This window comes from Marmota marmota, unplaced genomic scaffold (genome assembly GCF_001458135.2).
Source record: "Marmota marmota marmota unplaced genomic scaffold, marMar, whole genome shotgun sequence".
NCBI lineage: Eukaryota > Metazoa > Chordata > Mammalia > Rodentia > Sciuridae > Marmota > Marmota marmota.
The window spans coordinates 6,700,637-6,716,317 of NW_025999962.1; the positions used below are offsets into that span (position 1 = coordinate 6,700,637).

The 15,681-nt window shown below is 36.1% G+C and overlaps 1 protein-coding gene across 1 annotated transcript in view; it reads left to right on the top strand.

The window, feature by feature from the left end:
• Positions 1 to 15,681, top strand: part of St13 (ST13 Hsp70 interacting protein) — a 31,219-nt gene that overhangs the window by 8,033 nt on the left and 7,505 nt on the right. The window contains exons 3-8 of the mRNA XM_015501880.2: positions 255 to 330; positions 3,688 to 3,758; positions 9,311 to 9,377; positions 12,363 to 12,447; positions 12,760 to 12,870; positions 14,587 to 14,689. Of these exons, the coding sequence (XP_015357366.1) occupies positions 255 to 330; positions 3,688 to 3,758; positions 9,311 to 9,377; positions 12,363 to 12,447; positions 12,760 to 12,870; positions 14,587 to 14,689 (513 nt within the window). The remainder of the gene's footprint in view (positions 1 to 254; positions 331 to 3,687; positions 3,759 to 9,310; positions 9,378 to 12,362; positions 12,448 to 12,759; positions 12,871 to 14,586; positions 14,690 to 15,681) is intronic.

Sequence of the window (15,681 nt, forward strand, 5' to 3'; positions counted from 1 at the left end):
TGTGGCTCAAGCGGTAGCGCGCCTGGCATGTGTGCGGCCCGGGTTCGATCCTCAGCACCACATAACAAACAAAGATGTTGTGTCCGCCGAAAACTAAAAAATAAATGTTAAAATTCTCTCTGTCTCAACACAGTGTCCCTGATATAGTATTCCAGGGGTTTAAAAAAAAATTTTTTTATAAGTTGACTGCTATGTATTATATATATGGTGTGTTATTAAATACTTATAGCACTGTTTTCATTCCCTTTGCTTAGGAAGAAAAAACAGATAGCAAGAAGTCAGAAGAAAACATTAAGAGAGATGAGCCATCAAGTGAGGAAAGTGATCTAGGTGAGGAGACAGTTTGTATTTGATGATCTTATGATGCTGGGTCAGTTTTTATTGGAGTGACAAAATCAGCACTAATAGAAGTTGTTGTTAATGAGCTACAAATGAAATGCTAGAGTGGTTTTTTTTTTTATATATACTGGGAATTGAACCCAAAAGTGCTTAATTACTGAGCCACATCTGCAGCCCTTTTAAAAAATATTTCATTTAGAGACAGGGTCTTGCTGAGTTGCTAAGTTCCTTGTTAAGTTGCTGTGACTGGCTTTGAGCTTGAGTTCCCCTGCTTCAGCCTTCTGAGCAGCTGGGATTACTGGTTGTGCCACTGCACCTGGCCCTAAAAGTTTTCTAGTAGCTATATTTTGAAAAAGAAAAGAAAAGGGATTAATTGTTGAAATATAATTTTACTTAAATCAATGATATATTGGTTAGAATAATAACACCTAGCTGAGCATTATACCTATAATCCCAGCTACTTGGGAGGCCAAGGCAGGAAGGATTGCAAGTTCAAAGACATTCTGGGAAATTCAGCAAGAACCTGTGTCAAAATAAAATGTAAAAAGGTCTGGGGATGTAGCTCAATGGTAGAGTGCTCCTGGGTTCAGTCCCCAGGATCGTCCATTTAAAAGAAGAAGAAGAAGAAATTAACAACTATGTAGTGATGTAAAAAAGTTTTTAAGTTATTTTCCTCACTAGATCTTCAAAGTCAGATTCAAAATTTATTTTACATATGTAGCATCTCTCAATTCAGGTGTTGCATTTTCATTAAATAATTCAGACTTCTGACATTTGTATTTGAAATATTGGGTGGTCACATACTCAATTTGTATTCAACATATTTTAAAATATTTCTATTAACTGAATTCAGTAACAAAAAATATTTTCCATTAGTACTTGGATCCATGTTGATAAAATTGGTTCATATTTAGAAGAATTAATATTTATGCCATGAATGTGGTTTTTGGTTTTGTTTTCAAGGCCACAGAAAAAAAATTTGGAGGTTTTGAGACTATAAATATACTCCAGTTATTAATTGGGCAGTCTTTTTGTCACAAAATCAATCTAAAAGCTAAAGAAAAATACTTGGGAGTTTTTCAACTTTTGAAAATCAGTTGATATTCAATATTGTTAGGTATTGTCTTAAGTGCAATTTGGTGGCTTAATTGAAAGTTTTTTGTTTTTTATAAAGTGTCTTTTTTGTTTTTCTCAATTTTGATAACTATAATTAAATTTTACTGATTCTCCCCCAAAAGCATTTTATATGCACAAATCAAACTTTTTATAGTTTGACAAGCTCAGTTTATGTTAAAACGGATTGAACATTTTTGTTGTTGTACCATTCTCAAAGTCTCTAACCTTTTTAGTTAGAAGTTGACCAAGTTCTCTTTTTTAAAAAATATTGTTTTAGTTGTCAGTAGACCTTTTATTTATTTATACATGGTGCCTTACTAAGTACCTTGCTAAGACTTGCTGAGATGGCTTTGAACTTGTGTTCCTCCTATTTCGACCTCCTGAGTGCTCTACCACTGAGCAACAACCCCGGCCCAATAAGTTGACTAAATTCTTGAGTGTAATGTACAACATGGTGACTATAGTTAATATTTCTTGAGATAAGATCTAAAGTGTTATCTCCAAAAAACTGAAAAGTAAATATGTGAGATGATGGATAGGTTAATTAACTCAATGAGAGGAATTGTTTTATGACACATAGAAGTATACTTTCATTAACACAACGTTGGCAGCTGGGGATGTAGCAGTGGTAGAGCATGTGCGCCTATCAATCCCTGGACCCCCCCCAAACAAAGCATTGTTAACCTTAATACAGTGTTAATTGTCAGTCACCACTCAGTTTTTCCCCAGCCCTTTATATATTTTATTTTGAGACGGGGTCTTACTAAGTTGCTCAGGGCTTTACTAAGTTGCTGAGGCTGGACTCGAACTTGTGATCTTCCTGACTCAGCCTCCCAAATTATAGGGGTGTGCAACCACTTTGTAACTTTAAAATGTTTTGTGTGTAAGTTGTTTTGCTCTGTTGGTATAAGTGGTAATTGTCCTTCCACCCAAAATTTGCATCATGCCTCTTTTCATTCTTTCCTGTTTTGGTTATAATACTAGCCATAGGACTTGATTTTTTGAATCAGTAGTATGTCTATTTTAAAATTGAAATTTGTCCACATTATATTTTAGTATATAATAAGTCTGTTAAAATTACATAGTATTTCATATTTTACATTACTATACATTATTATATTACTTCATATATTTTATATATTTTATTTTTTGGTACTAGAGATTGAAGCCAGGGATGCTCTACAACTGAATTACATTTCCAGTCCTTTTTATTTTTTTTATTTTGAGATAGTCGTGCTAAATTGCTTAGGTCCTCGATAAATTTCTGATGGCCAGTCAGGAATTTGTGATTCTCCTATCTCAGCTTCCCGAGTTGCTGGGGTTACAGGTGTGTGTCACCATGCCTGGCTTGAACTAACATTATAGTAGATTATTGTGTAGAAAAAAAATTTATTTGATCTGCATTGCTTTAACACTGAGTCATTATTGTATTTATGTATAATACTAGAAACTATGGACAAGCCAACATTCCCACTACAATCCAATTATAATTATCCATTATGATGCAGCAGTTGAAGTTGTAAGTCTTCCTAAAACAATAAAATTATACTTAACAGGTATTACAATTAAAATATTCAAATTAGTTATGCTGGCCAGTCGAGTTCCTCACAACTAAAACACTCAGGGTCACTCCAGGGGAACTGGGCTGCACAAAATAACCACACAAGAGACAGAGATACCTTTTTCTTTGAGGTCCTGTGACAAGGGGCCAAAGAAAGAGCAAGCAAGCGGGTGCTGAACCCTTTTATTAAGGAGAAGCCATTCAAATGAGGCAAAGAGTCAGTAGCAAGTTGACTGACATCTAGAAAGTCCACACCCAAAAGCAGAGCAAGAGAAGGGGGCACACTAAGGGTGTTTCCATGGAACATTGGATCCCAGACAGGACAAAGGGGTAATATTACAAAAGAACCCGTTCGTGTAGCTCAATCCATGGGGAGACATGCCTACGTCTGAAGACACGCCCTCAAACTTCCTGGACTGTGACAATGTCCAGGTCACTCTGAGATGTAGTGACCTGTCAAAGCCTCTTCTCTCCAGGATGGAAGACATGAACCGTTCAGAGTGGCTCCCCACACAGGCCAAAACTGAACACAAATATGAATACAAACTGAATATACAAATACTCAACTCAGTTATGCTGGTCATAGTCCATCCATTTTTAATACTTCTGTGAGGGTAGTGGATCTGCTTTGTACAATGCAGGCCTTAATGTTCTTTTCTCATCTTTGGCAGAAATTGATAATGAAGGTGTAATTGAACCAGACACTGATGCTCCTCAAGAAATGGGAGATGAAAATGCGGAGGTAAGTTCACTGTTTCATTCTCTGTTTGTTATAAAGAATATAAAGTTTCCCACTGTTGGAATTATTTTACAACATGACTTCCAGAAAAGCACATATTAAATCTTTGGCTTGGGGCTGGGGTTGTGGCTCTTTGGTAGAGTGCTTGCCTGGCACATGTGAGGCACTGTGTTGGATCCTTAGTACCATATAAAACTAAGTAAATGAAATGAATATATTATCCCCATCTACAACCTCCAAAAACTATTTAAAAAAATAAGGCATTTAGTTAAGCATTTTATTTTATTACATAAAAACTTGATTTGTGAAAATCTCCTGTTATTTTGTTTGGTCTTTAAGTTTGCATCTGGTTTGATTGCTCTATAAAGTTAGTAACATTCACTATATACTTAAAAAAAGAATCGTGTCTTAGTGGGATATCTAAAGCCACACAGTTTTCCAAAATGGTTTTGTCACAGGGAACCTTCAAAGATTGAGAGATTTGATTCCTGAACCTTGAAAAAATTTTAGATTTTACAGTGATTAGTGGTATTCAAAAGGGTTCTGGTACACAAACATATGTTATAGGTTATATGCAGTAGGGCAGAAATTAGGAAAAACTGGCCAGGCAGGTGGCGCACACCTACAATTCCAGCAGCCCAAGGCTAAGGCAAAAGGATCGTGAATTCAAAGATAGCCTCAGCAAAAGTGAGGTATTAAGTGACTCAATGAGATTCTGTCTTTAAATAGAAAATAGGGCTGAGGATGCGGCTTAGTGGTAAGTGCCCCTGAGTTCAATCCCAGGTACCAAAAAAGAACAACTACAACAAAAAATGAAATTAGGAAAATCTGTAAAATCTTCCTGGTGGTGTTAGACCAGGACGCAAGAAAAGACCACTGACTCCAATTAAAATCAAATTAAAGCAAGCTTATTATTTCGGCTGCCTCTCCCAGCCAAAACCGCGGGAACAAGACAGCAGCCGCAGCTTTCCTGCAGCCCAGCTTTATAGCCCAGAAAGTTACACAAAGGGGGGTTACGGATAACAGAACTCTGAGGAGCATGACACTAATGCTAGTTTACATTTTTGCTGGCCCCGACATCAGAATTTATGAAGGTCATTAGAGTCTCAGAGAGGGTCATTATCTGGCCAGGGAAGGCCAAGATTTGTGAGGCGTCACTAAAGTTTCAGAGAGGGCTGCTATCTGGTCAGAGGGCTGAACTCATGGGTGAGTTCAAGGCACGGGCAGGCATTCCAAGCAGGTTCAGAATTTGCAGTAATTTATAGTAAAGTCGAAATTATCTTTTCATGGTTTGTGGTGAGATGGCTCCCAATTTTGAGAAAAGATCAGGTTGGGTCTATCAGTGGCTGATGGGGGGAAATGCTTAGAAGCACTCGAACATAGTAATAGCAACTTTTAAAATACTGGTCTATCCTCAAACTTAATATTGTCAGATTTGATCTTTGCCAGACTTGTCACGTGAACTAATATGTCTTTCTTGTTTTTAATTTGCATTTTCCTGATTTCTTAACAAGGTTGAGTGTTATAATGTCTTTCAGTTATTTATAAATTTTGTTCAGACCCTTACCCAGTTTTTCAACTAGGTTGTTTCTCTTTTGCTTTTACTGATCTATAGTTTACCTGTCAGTGTCATTATTGAAGAATTCCTTTTCTCTCTGATGCAAAAATAATACTGTTTTCATATGTGTTTGGGTTGGTGGTCTTTTGTTGTATTTGCCTAATTTTTTCTATGCTCTAATGCCTCATTGTCTTTAACATATAAACCTTGTCACTTGGTAGGACAAGGACCTCTAAAACTTGAGGAGTATTTTGGCCCTTTGTTTTTCTGTATAAATTTCAGAATCAGATTGTGAAATCTCTCTTCCTCCAAATTAAGCTTCTCCCACTAGAAATGTATTAATTCTAAATCCAGTTAGGGAGAGAACATACCTCCCCTCTTGAGATTAACTATCTGTGACTATTGTATCTAATTTTTAATTTTTTTTTTTAAATGTCTTTCAGTAACCTGTAACATTTTCCCTGTCTTATGCATGTTTGTCAAGAATAGATGCAAGTACTTTTTGTCATCATTTGTAAAAGAAATCCTTTAAAATTGTATGATCTGTTTATTGATTGGATTATTTCACTTCAGTGTGTCTGTTTCTAGTAACTTCTTGTCTGTTCTATTTGGGATTCATTGGGCATCTTAAATTCTAAGGTTGTTAATGTTCTTAAGCACTGGAACATCTCAAGTATTTCTTCAAAATATTTAGTTCTCCGTATTCTCTTTTCTCCCTTATTCTGCAACCTGATTAGATATATGGGAGTTTTTTTTCACTATTAAGCTTTAGCTTTTTATTCTGTACTGAATTATGTGTATTTTTCTAGTCCATTGATGTTCCATTGATGTTTTAATTGTAGTGTTTTATGTTTTTCAGCTGATTGTGGTAGCACATACATGTAATCCCACTTACCTGGGAGGCTGACACAGGAACATCACAAGTTTGAGGGCAGCCTTTGCATTTTAGCAAAACCCTGTCTCAAAATTTTAAAACAGGACTAGGGATTTTTTTCAGAGATAAAGTGCCCCTGAGTTTAGTCTCCAATGTGTGTGTGTGTGTGTGTGTGTGTAGTGGGGGTAGGGGCCATTTTGATACTTTCACTTTGATTCTTTTTTAAAGTGTACTTGGTTTTTCTAAGTCTTGCTTTTTACCCATTTTCAGAATTTGATTTTATTAAATACATTAAGTTCTGTAGAACTTTTGTTGGTCTTACTCTCTCATTTTTTTCTGGCTCTTGCTCATTGACGTGGCTTGTTTACTTGTGCTGTATGTGTATGTTTTATTTTGACCATGAGTTCTTTGGTTCATTGGGTCTCGCCTTTGGAAAAATTTTGAGGCCTGTGTAGAAGGTATGTTCCTCCAAATGGGAGTATATTTGCTTACATCAAAGCCCTGGACTTGGCACTACAAAACTTGTTTATATGTTTTCAACTATACAGGTAATGGTGGAATTCCAAATAAGAGTCCAGCTCTTGTTTTTGACTACTCAGGAGAGGTTCTTTTTCCCTTCTTTTTTCTCTACTTCAATGTTCCTTTGTGTGGGACAGGTTTATTTTTGGTTTTCTGTTATGCTTACCTGTGTAGGTCTTTGGAGTCTGAGATTTATCTTGGGCATTGTCTGGTCAGATGACATACATTCTCTTCATCTGAATCTACATACTTTGTGTCTGGTGTACTGTATTACTTTCAGAAACAATGTTGTAATGTGTCAGGATTGACACCTGCTACAAGGGTGAAAAACAGATTGAGCACTTGGGTACATCACTGAAGTCCAGCCTTCATTTAATGTTGTTACATTCTTCCAACAAAGCTTGGTTGATTTTAGAGTTTTTCAGGATATTGTGATTACCATATTGCCAGAAACAGAGTGGTTTTTTTCGCTAATGATTTTTCTGAAATTACTCAGGCATAGTTGGGTGTAGTAGCACATCCTTGTAATCCCAGTGATTTAGGGAGGCTGAAGCACCTACTTGAACCTGCAAGTTCAAGTCTGTCTTATGCAACTTCGTGAGACCATGTCTCAAAATAATAAAAAGGGCTTGGGGTATAGCTCAGTGGTAAAGTGCCCTGTGTTCAATCCCTAGTACTGCAAAAATAAGATAAAATTACTCTGGATTTGTAGTAGGATTATTTCTGAGGAATTTATTATATTTATTATATCTTTTCTTTCTTTCTTTTTGAGGTGGGGGTATTAAGGATTAAACCTAGGGCCTTGTGCATGCTAGATAAATGCTCTGTCACTGAGCCATATCCTCAGCCCAACAACTTTTTTTTTTTTTTTGAGAGAGAGAATTTTCAATATTTATTTTTCAGTTTTCGGCGGACACAACATCTTTATTTTATTTTATGTGGTGCTGAGGATCGAACCCAGGGCCTTGCACATGGTAGGCCGGCGCTCTGCCGCTGAGCTGTTCTTTAATAGAATTTTATTTTTTCCTCTTGTGTGCTCTTATAAACTATGTGTCCTAGGTTTAGTTTCTGTTGTAATTATTATCTTGTTTATTACAATTTTTATTATTTTTTTGACTGTACTGGCTATGAAATTCAGGGCCTCACTCATAACAGTCAGGCACTCTACCACTGAACCACATCCCCAGCCCCATTATCTTGTTCTATAACATTTTATAAATGACTTTTGCTGGTGTGGAGGAACTCTGGCTTTTGTTTGTTTTTAAATATTGCTCTTGTACCTGACAACTGTTGAATTGTCTCACTATATCTAATAACTTGTCAGTGCCTTTGGATTTTCTAGATAGGTATAAAGAATAAAGACAGTCGGCTACATTCCTTTTGATTCTTAAACCTATCAAATCATTTTCTTAATGAATTAGCCAGCACCTCCAGGCACTGTTTTCTACAGTGGTGGGGGTAAAGTAGATGTGATTAAAGGAACTATTTCTGAATGTCTGTTTAAGATAGTCTATATACTGAAAGTTGTTTTTGTTTTTTTTAACTTTTCTACTGTCAACATCTTTTATTATATTTTTATTGCCATAAAAATATACTGAGCTCAGTATATTTTTATGGCAATAAATGAGACATGAGGGTTCAAGTTTAAAGGGAACTAGTTATCTGTGAGGAGATAGGACTTCGTATTTTTGTGTAGTTTTCTTAGTATTTTTGTGAAGGTGGTGGTAAAGCTAGGGCAGAACAATCATGCTTTGTTCAGGATGCAAAGGTCATGTCTAGAGCGTAGTATGGAAAGTGAAGTTTGTTTAGTGAAAAGGCTTGCAGTACACGGTGACACACACCTGTAATCCTAGCAGTTCGGGGGGAGGGGGTTGAGGGAGAATTGCAAGTTGAAAGCGAGGCCCTAAGCAACCTATCCAAGACTCTGTCTCAAAACAAAAACAGGCTGGGGATGTGGCTCAGGTGTTAAGTACCCCTGGGTTCAATCTCCAGGTTTCCCACTTCCACTCTCCCCCACAAAAGGTTAAAAGCTCATGGTTTGGTCACCTGTGTGTCACTGTGACCAAAATAGCTGACAAGAACAACTTAGAGGAAGGAATTTATTTGGGACTCAACAGTTTCAGAGGTCTTAGTCCACAGACAGCAGGTTGAGACAGAACATTATGTCTGAAGGGCATGGTGGAGGACAGCTGCACACAGCCAGGAAGGGTTAGGAAGGAGTGGCAGGGAGAAAGGGACCCCCTTCCATGGCATATCATCACAGAATCACAGAATCACAGAATCACTTCCTGTAGTCATGCCTCACTTGTTTTCAGTCACTACTCAGTCCTTTTAATCTAGGACAGGTTTATTAGGTTACAACTCTCACAAGTCAGGCATTTTACTTGCGAATGTCCTTCATTAACACAGGAGCCTTTGAGGAACACCTCATTTACAAATGATAATACTCATTCTTTATAATTTCTTACTAATCACTTATTGTGATTAATCTCGAGAATGAACGAAAATGTGGTTTGTAACATCCTTAATTTCAAGAAAGTCCAAAAAATTTTTGCTTCCTCCTTTTGCTTTCCTTACTACTAAGATAATGTTCAATTTCCTCAGATAACCGAGGAGATGATGGATCAAGCAAATGAAAAGAAAGGGGCTGCCATTGAAGCCCTGAATGATGGTAAGTATGTTGTTTTTCTCCTTGCTACTGCAGTGACAATTAAATAGTGGAAAAATTGAAGGGAACTTACATTTGTTATCATGCTGGTAGATGCTGGAATCACTCAGTGTCAGAGATGATGCTTGGGAGCATGATAGATCCTGATTGTACTCAATAGCCTCTGCTTTCCTGAGGGTATCATGGTGTTTCTTTTATGAGAAGCTTTAAAAAGAGGAAAGAACCCTTGTCACTCCTCACACCCCCACCAAAAGTAGTGGTAAACCTTAGAATTATTTTATATAATAGCACCCTTGATAGATGTTCATAGGTATATAACTCTCATCTTTCCCTGCATGTTTGAAAAAAATCCTATCAAAATGGAAGAGGGTTGATAGTAAGTATTTAGTGTAAGGCGTAATGAGTTATAATTTAATAATTGCATAAATGTGTTTTGTGGGTTCCCCCCTATATACTGCTGATTGAACCCAGTAAAACTCAGTGTTTTATGATTGAGCTACATTCTCAGCCTTATTTTTATTTATTTATTGTTACATTGTGCTGAGGATCTAACCCTGTGCCTCGCACATGCTAGGTGAGTGCTCTTCCACTGAGTCACAACCCCAGCCCTTATTTTTTTATTTTGAAACAGAGTCTAAGTTGCTTAGGGTATCTCTAGATTGCTGAGACTGGTCTCGAACCTGAGATCCTCCTATTTCAGCCTCCTGAGTTTTGGGGACTACAGGTGTGTATCACTGTTCCTGGCTACTATCAGTAATATGTTACACAAACCTGTTTGTATGATAGAGTGTCACAAGGTTGTATTTAAATAGATGCTGTCACAATGCTGGTATGCATTTGGACTTCATGCAAAGATTTAGAATGAGTACAATTTTATTTTATATTTTAGAATGAGTTCAGTATTGTTCCAAGTTGCAGATATATTCAGGTTTTTTATTTATTATTGTTTTTGTTTTGGGAGCAGGATAATCTTATCCCTGTAACAAATTTATACAAGCTTATACAGCAACTGCGTTTAGTTTGCCCACCTGAAATATGTTTTTTTTTCCTTTCTTTGTTTTTTTAGAGAGAGAATTTTTTAATATTTATTTTTTAGTTTTTCGGCAGACACAACATCTTTCTTTGTATGTGGTGCTGAGGATTGAACCCGGGCCGCACGCATGCTAGGCGAGCGCCCTACCACTTGAGCCACATCCCCAGCCCCCAAAATATGTTTTCTTTATTGCTTTCTGTTCACTGCCCCAAGATTATATAAGAACTACTTTTTATTGTATTGCTCTTCTGCTTGTTACTTGTGACTTTTTTATGTACATATTAAAGATTTGTCATATCCTATCAGAGTGCTAGAGTCAGACTCCATATTTTACCTCTCCATCTTTGTTTACTTCTATTTTGGAATATTAGTCTTCCATTCTGGTCAGACCTGTCTCCCTTTACATGTGCTTTACTACTACTACAGAGCTCTTTTTCACCTATTGCAGTCTTTAATTTGTACCCATCAGTTGTTCCCAACCAGTGCTTTTCCTAACCATTTCTGTTCCACAATAATCTTAAATTACCTTACCACCTAGAATTTCTGTTTAACATTTAATACCCTGCATGCCTGGAAAGTTCAATATGTTTTTGTGTATATTATTTCATTAAAAATCTCATAATCACCTATTTTATGGAGCAAAAACCTGGGGGACTCATCAAGTTGTGATTTACCCAGGATGTTTGCCATAGTGTCACTTTTTTTTTTTTTTATTGTTGTCAGTCATTTTGGCCTACTATCTTTTTTTTTTAATTTGTCTCAGCAGTATTTAACAATAAAAATGAAGCACTGCCTCTAATAAGTCATGTTTTTATTTTTATTTCCAAGCTCCCTGTTTATGTACTTATAAGTTTGACCCGGTTCTTACTTTAGATTTTGTGCAGTTTTATAGTATATTCTAAATAATGAAACACTAGCATTCTCAATGAGGCATCGTGAATTCATACCTCACAATGGCAAAGATACTTTGATTTCAAGAGGCAGGAATGTAGTGAGAAACTGTACTATACACCAGAATCCCTTGGTGTGAATCCAGGTCTGGTACTTAACAGTGACTGCTTTCCTACCACATCATCATCTTTGAATAGTTACAACAAATTTATTGGTCTGCAAAGAATTCTTACTTAGCCCTTTCCAGAAAGTTTATCAAGTTCTGAGCCTGATGAGCCTTTTATTTATTTATTTGATTGGGAAAATAGAGATTTGGAATAGATTTGGAGTTGGAATAGGAAGTAAGAGCTAACTTTTGAACACGGTAGATCTGAGTTGTGTATTAGATATTCAGTTGTAATTCCTCTTGTGATATATGTAGTAATTAATAATTAATGTAATTAAATGTTTTCTGATATTTTTATGAGTTCTATTAAAGTTGTTTACATGTTCGATAACTGTATAAATATTATTCTCAGTGAATTGTGATATTTGTTTTAAAATTGTTTGTCTTGCCTCCCCAAGAAGTATTAGACTTTGTGCAAAGAACTGTTCTAATTCTGTGGTATATTTTTATTTGTTGAATAATTTCATTTAAGAGAAATCACATAAGAGATAAATAAAGAAGCTAACTATGAATATGGGATCTAGTGAATAAATTTCAAATTAAGAATATGGCATCCTGTTCTTGGTTGGAGAGATCTTATATATCCCCAAATTGTCTGTATTGAGTGAGCTGCCACAGAGGAATGGTAAAGTTTGCTTTCAAGAGCCAATTTTTTATTATATTTTGTGGATCTGGGGTTTTAACGCAGGGCTTCATGGGAAGTACCCCTACCTTTTTTTTTTTTTTTTTTAGTTGAAGATAGACATAAATATCTTTTTAATTTTTATGTGCTGCTGAGGATTGAACCCAGTGCCTCACACTTGGGAGGCTATCCCTCTACCACTGAGCTACAGCGTCAACTAGTCTTTTAAAAAAACTTTTATCTTCTGAACATTTCTCAACTTTTATTTTACTTTAGGTGAACTACAGAAAGCCATTGACTTGTTCACAGATGCTATCAAGCTAAATCCTCGCTTGGCCATTCTGTATGCCAAGAGAGCCAGGTGAGAACTCGAAATAGAAAAGCACCCCTTGTTGTAGAATTTCTTCTATTTAGTGTTTGAATAGAATTGCTGCCATAGTAATCCCAAGCAGTCTTTATTATTATTATTATTTTTTTTTTGAGAGAGAGAGTTTTTGATATTTATTTTTTAGTTTTCGGCAGATACAACATTTTTGTTTGTATGTGGTGCTGAGGATTGAACCTGGGCCACATGCATGCCAGGCGAGCGCGCTACCGCTTGAGCCACATCCCCAGCCCCAGTCTTTATTATTTGAAATGAATTTTTTTTTTAATACCACTCTTATATTTTTAGTGTCTTCATCAAATTACAGAAGCCAAATGCTGCCATTCGAGACTGTGACAGAGCCATTGAAATAAATCCTGATTCAGCTCAGCCTTACAAGTGGCGAGGGAAAGCCCACAGGTAAATAGTATTATTAATTATATGTTTTGAGGTGGTTTGTTTAAAAAAAAGTTTAAAGGCTTCAATTTCAAAGTAATAATGAGCTCAATATGAAGAATTGAGAGAATATAATAAAGAACATACGCAAAATAAAAAATTCTTTCACTTCTTCCATTCAAAGAAAACTACTGTTAACAGTTATTGACCACACATGTGTTATATGTTAGGACCTTTTTCTCAAAATTAGTTCCAGGAAAAGAGTGATCTTTCTGTCCTTTATACTTTTTTTTTTTTCCAGGCTTTACAATTTATTTTGGTAAAATTGTTTAAGGCAGTAGTATTCATTGCTCTGGTGTGTCGTTAACTGTCATTTCACAGAACGTAACTAGGAACTCATGAAAAAATTGATGAAATTTTGTTTTTGCTGATATTGTCCCTTAAAATTTAACATTGTTTTCTTTTGCCTTTTATTTTGTATTTTTGACATTTTTCTTCTACATTGAATTTCTTGGTCCCTAATAATACATTTATTGGTGTAATTCTACAATTTAAGTAAAATTGTGTCATAATTACGCCTTAAAAACAATATACCCTGTAAGTAAAGTTTGAAGGTATTTTTTGCTGTTCTCATCCTTAGAATATATCCCACTTAGAATATATAATATGGTATTTAGTTACTTTAATTCATTTTTTTTCTGTTTGTTTTGTCAGTATACAGTTAGCTTATTTCTGTTTGTAGTCAGGTTTAGAGTTTGCTTTGTTTCTTTTCTGGTTGATTGATTTGTAGTGCCTCAGACTATACCAAGGGTTTAGTCATATGTAGGCAAGCACTTTACCACTGAGCAACATCCCCAAACTTTTTTAATAAAATTAGTGTCATTTTTTAATCTTATTGTGAGACAGGGTCTTGCTCAGTTGCCTTAAACTTGTGGTCCTCCTGCCACAGTTTCCCAAGAGTTGGGATCACAGGTGTGCACTGCTGTACCTGCCTTTGTTTTATTTGAGTCTGTAAAATATTTACATGTTCAAAGAGTCAAAACTGTGAGTTAGCTGGACGTAGTGTTGTATTCCTTAATCCCACTAACTTGGGAGGTTAAAGCAGGAGGATCACAAGTTTGAGGCCAGTCTGTGCAATTTAATGAGACCGTGTCTCAATAAAAAGAGCTGGGGACATCACTCGGTGGTATATCACTCCTGGGTTAAATCCTCAGTACCTAAAACAAACAAACACAACCACATCTGAGTTAAAAGATATACCCAGATAACTCTTATTTCCGTTGCTAACCTTTACAACCCCATTCTTACCTACCCCTACCAACCTTTAGTTCCTACTCTTCTTTTTTAAGCAGTTTTGTCCTTTTATTTCACCTAGAAAGTAACATGCAAGTAAGTATAAATCATGTCAATCCTTTTTTGATGTGTTGAAAGTTCCTGTTGTACATACTCTTTAAAATGTCTTGTGACTCTGAATTAAGAAATTAATTTTTTATTTAAATTTTAAACATTGTTTTAATAGAGCAACTTTACAATTACCATAGAAGAACTTGAAACTCTTTGTTAATCATACTCTAAACACTATATTGAACTGGTATATGAACAATATATGAAAATATATTGTTAATGATACTTAAAGCTCTTCTATAGGAAAATTCTTTTCCTTTAAGGAAGACAGATGCTGTGCTACATAGGGTGACTATGTATAAAAGGCTCTTTGTAATGAGTTTAAACTTATTTCAGACTTTTGGGACACTGGGAAGAAGCAGCCCATGATCTTGCTCTTGCCTGTAAACTGGATTATGATGATGATGCTAGTGCAATGCTGAAAGAAGTTCAACCACGGGTATGGTAAAGTAGAAAAAGGGAAAGTTACTACTGTAAGTTTCTATGGCTTTAGGACTTAGGCCAGGGAGCCATAATTTATCTGAAAAATAGATGCAGAGAAACAGTTGGAAGTTATAATCATTGAAGTTTGTGCTTAACTCTGGAAATCTCATTAGGTTTTAATGCTTTTCATTTCTCATTATGTATTAGAATATGTTCTATTAACATGTTTGTAAGACCAGTGGAACTAAAGCCAGAAAATCAGAAATGGAAAGAAGCAAGTTTACAATGAGGCAAGAAATAGAAAACCCGGTACATGTGGGATCTGGGATCGCATCTGGTCTGTCCTAATATAATCACAGGTGTATACAGCCACTTTTGACGAAGCATGAGGGCTTTCTTGATGTGAAGAATTTCCAAAATCTAAAACATTCTGTTTACATTTATTGTATTTAAAATTGTTAGTTAAATTTAATGCACTTTATATGGTAGATCTATCAGCTTTATAAGAAAGTACACTTCTAAGAATTTGTTTCCAAAGATTTTAAGATAATAGAGGTTTTATTGAATTTAACTTATCTAGAACCAAACTTCATTTGATCCCCACCCCATCCCAATAACGTGGCTTAGCCGAGTTGTGATGAAAAATATTGTAGAACACACGTTTTCTGGTGGCAGTGTGGCTCAGGGCTAGAGTACTTGCCTAGTATGCCTGGCCCTCAGTTCAGTCATCAGCACTGCCAAAAACTTCTAGCTATAGAACACATATTTGCTGCTGTGCGTGGTGGTGCATGCTTATAATCTCAGTGGCTTGGGAGACTGGGAAAGAGAATCACCAGTTCAAAGCCAGCCTCAGCAATGGCAAGGTGCTAAGCAACTCAGTGAGACCCTGTCTCTAAATAAAACACAATATAGGGCTGGGAATGTTGTTCAGTGGTCGAATGTCCCTCAGTTCAGTCCCCAGGAACCCCACCCTCCCCCCCCCACCAAAAAAATGTTTACATGGGTATT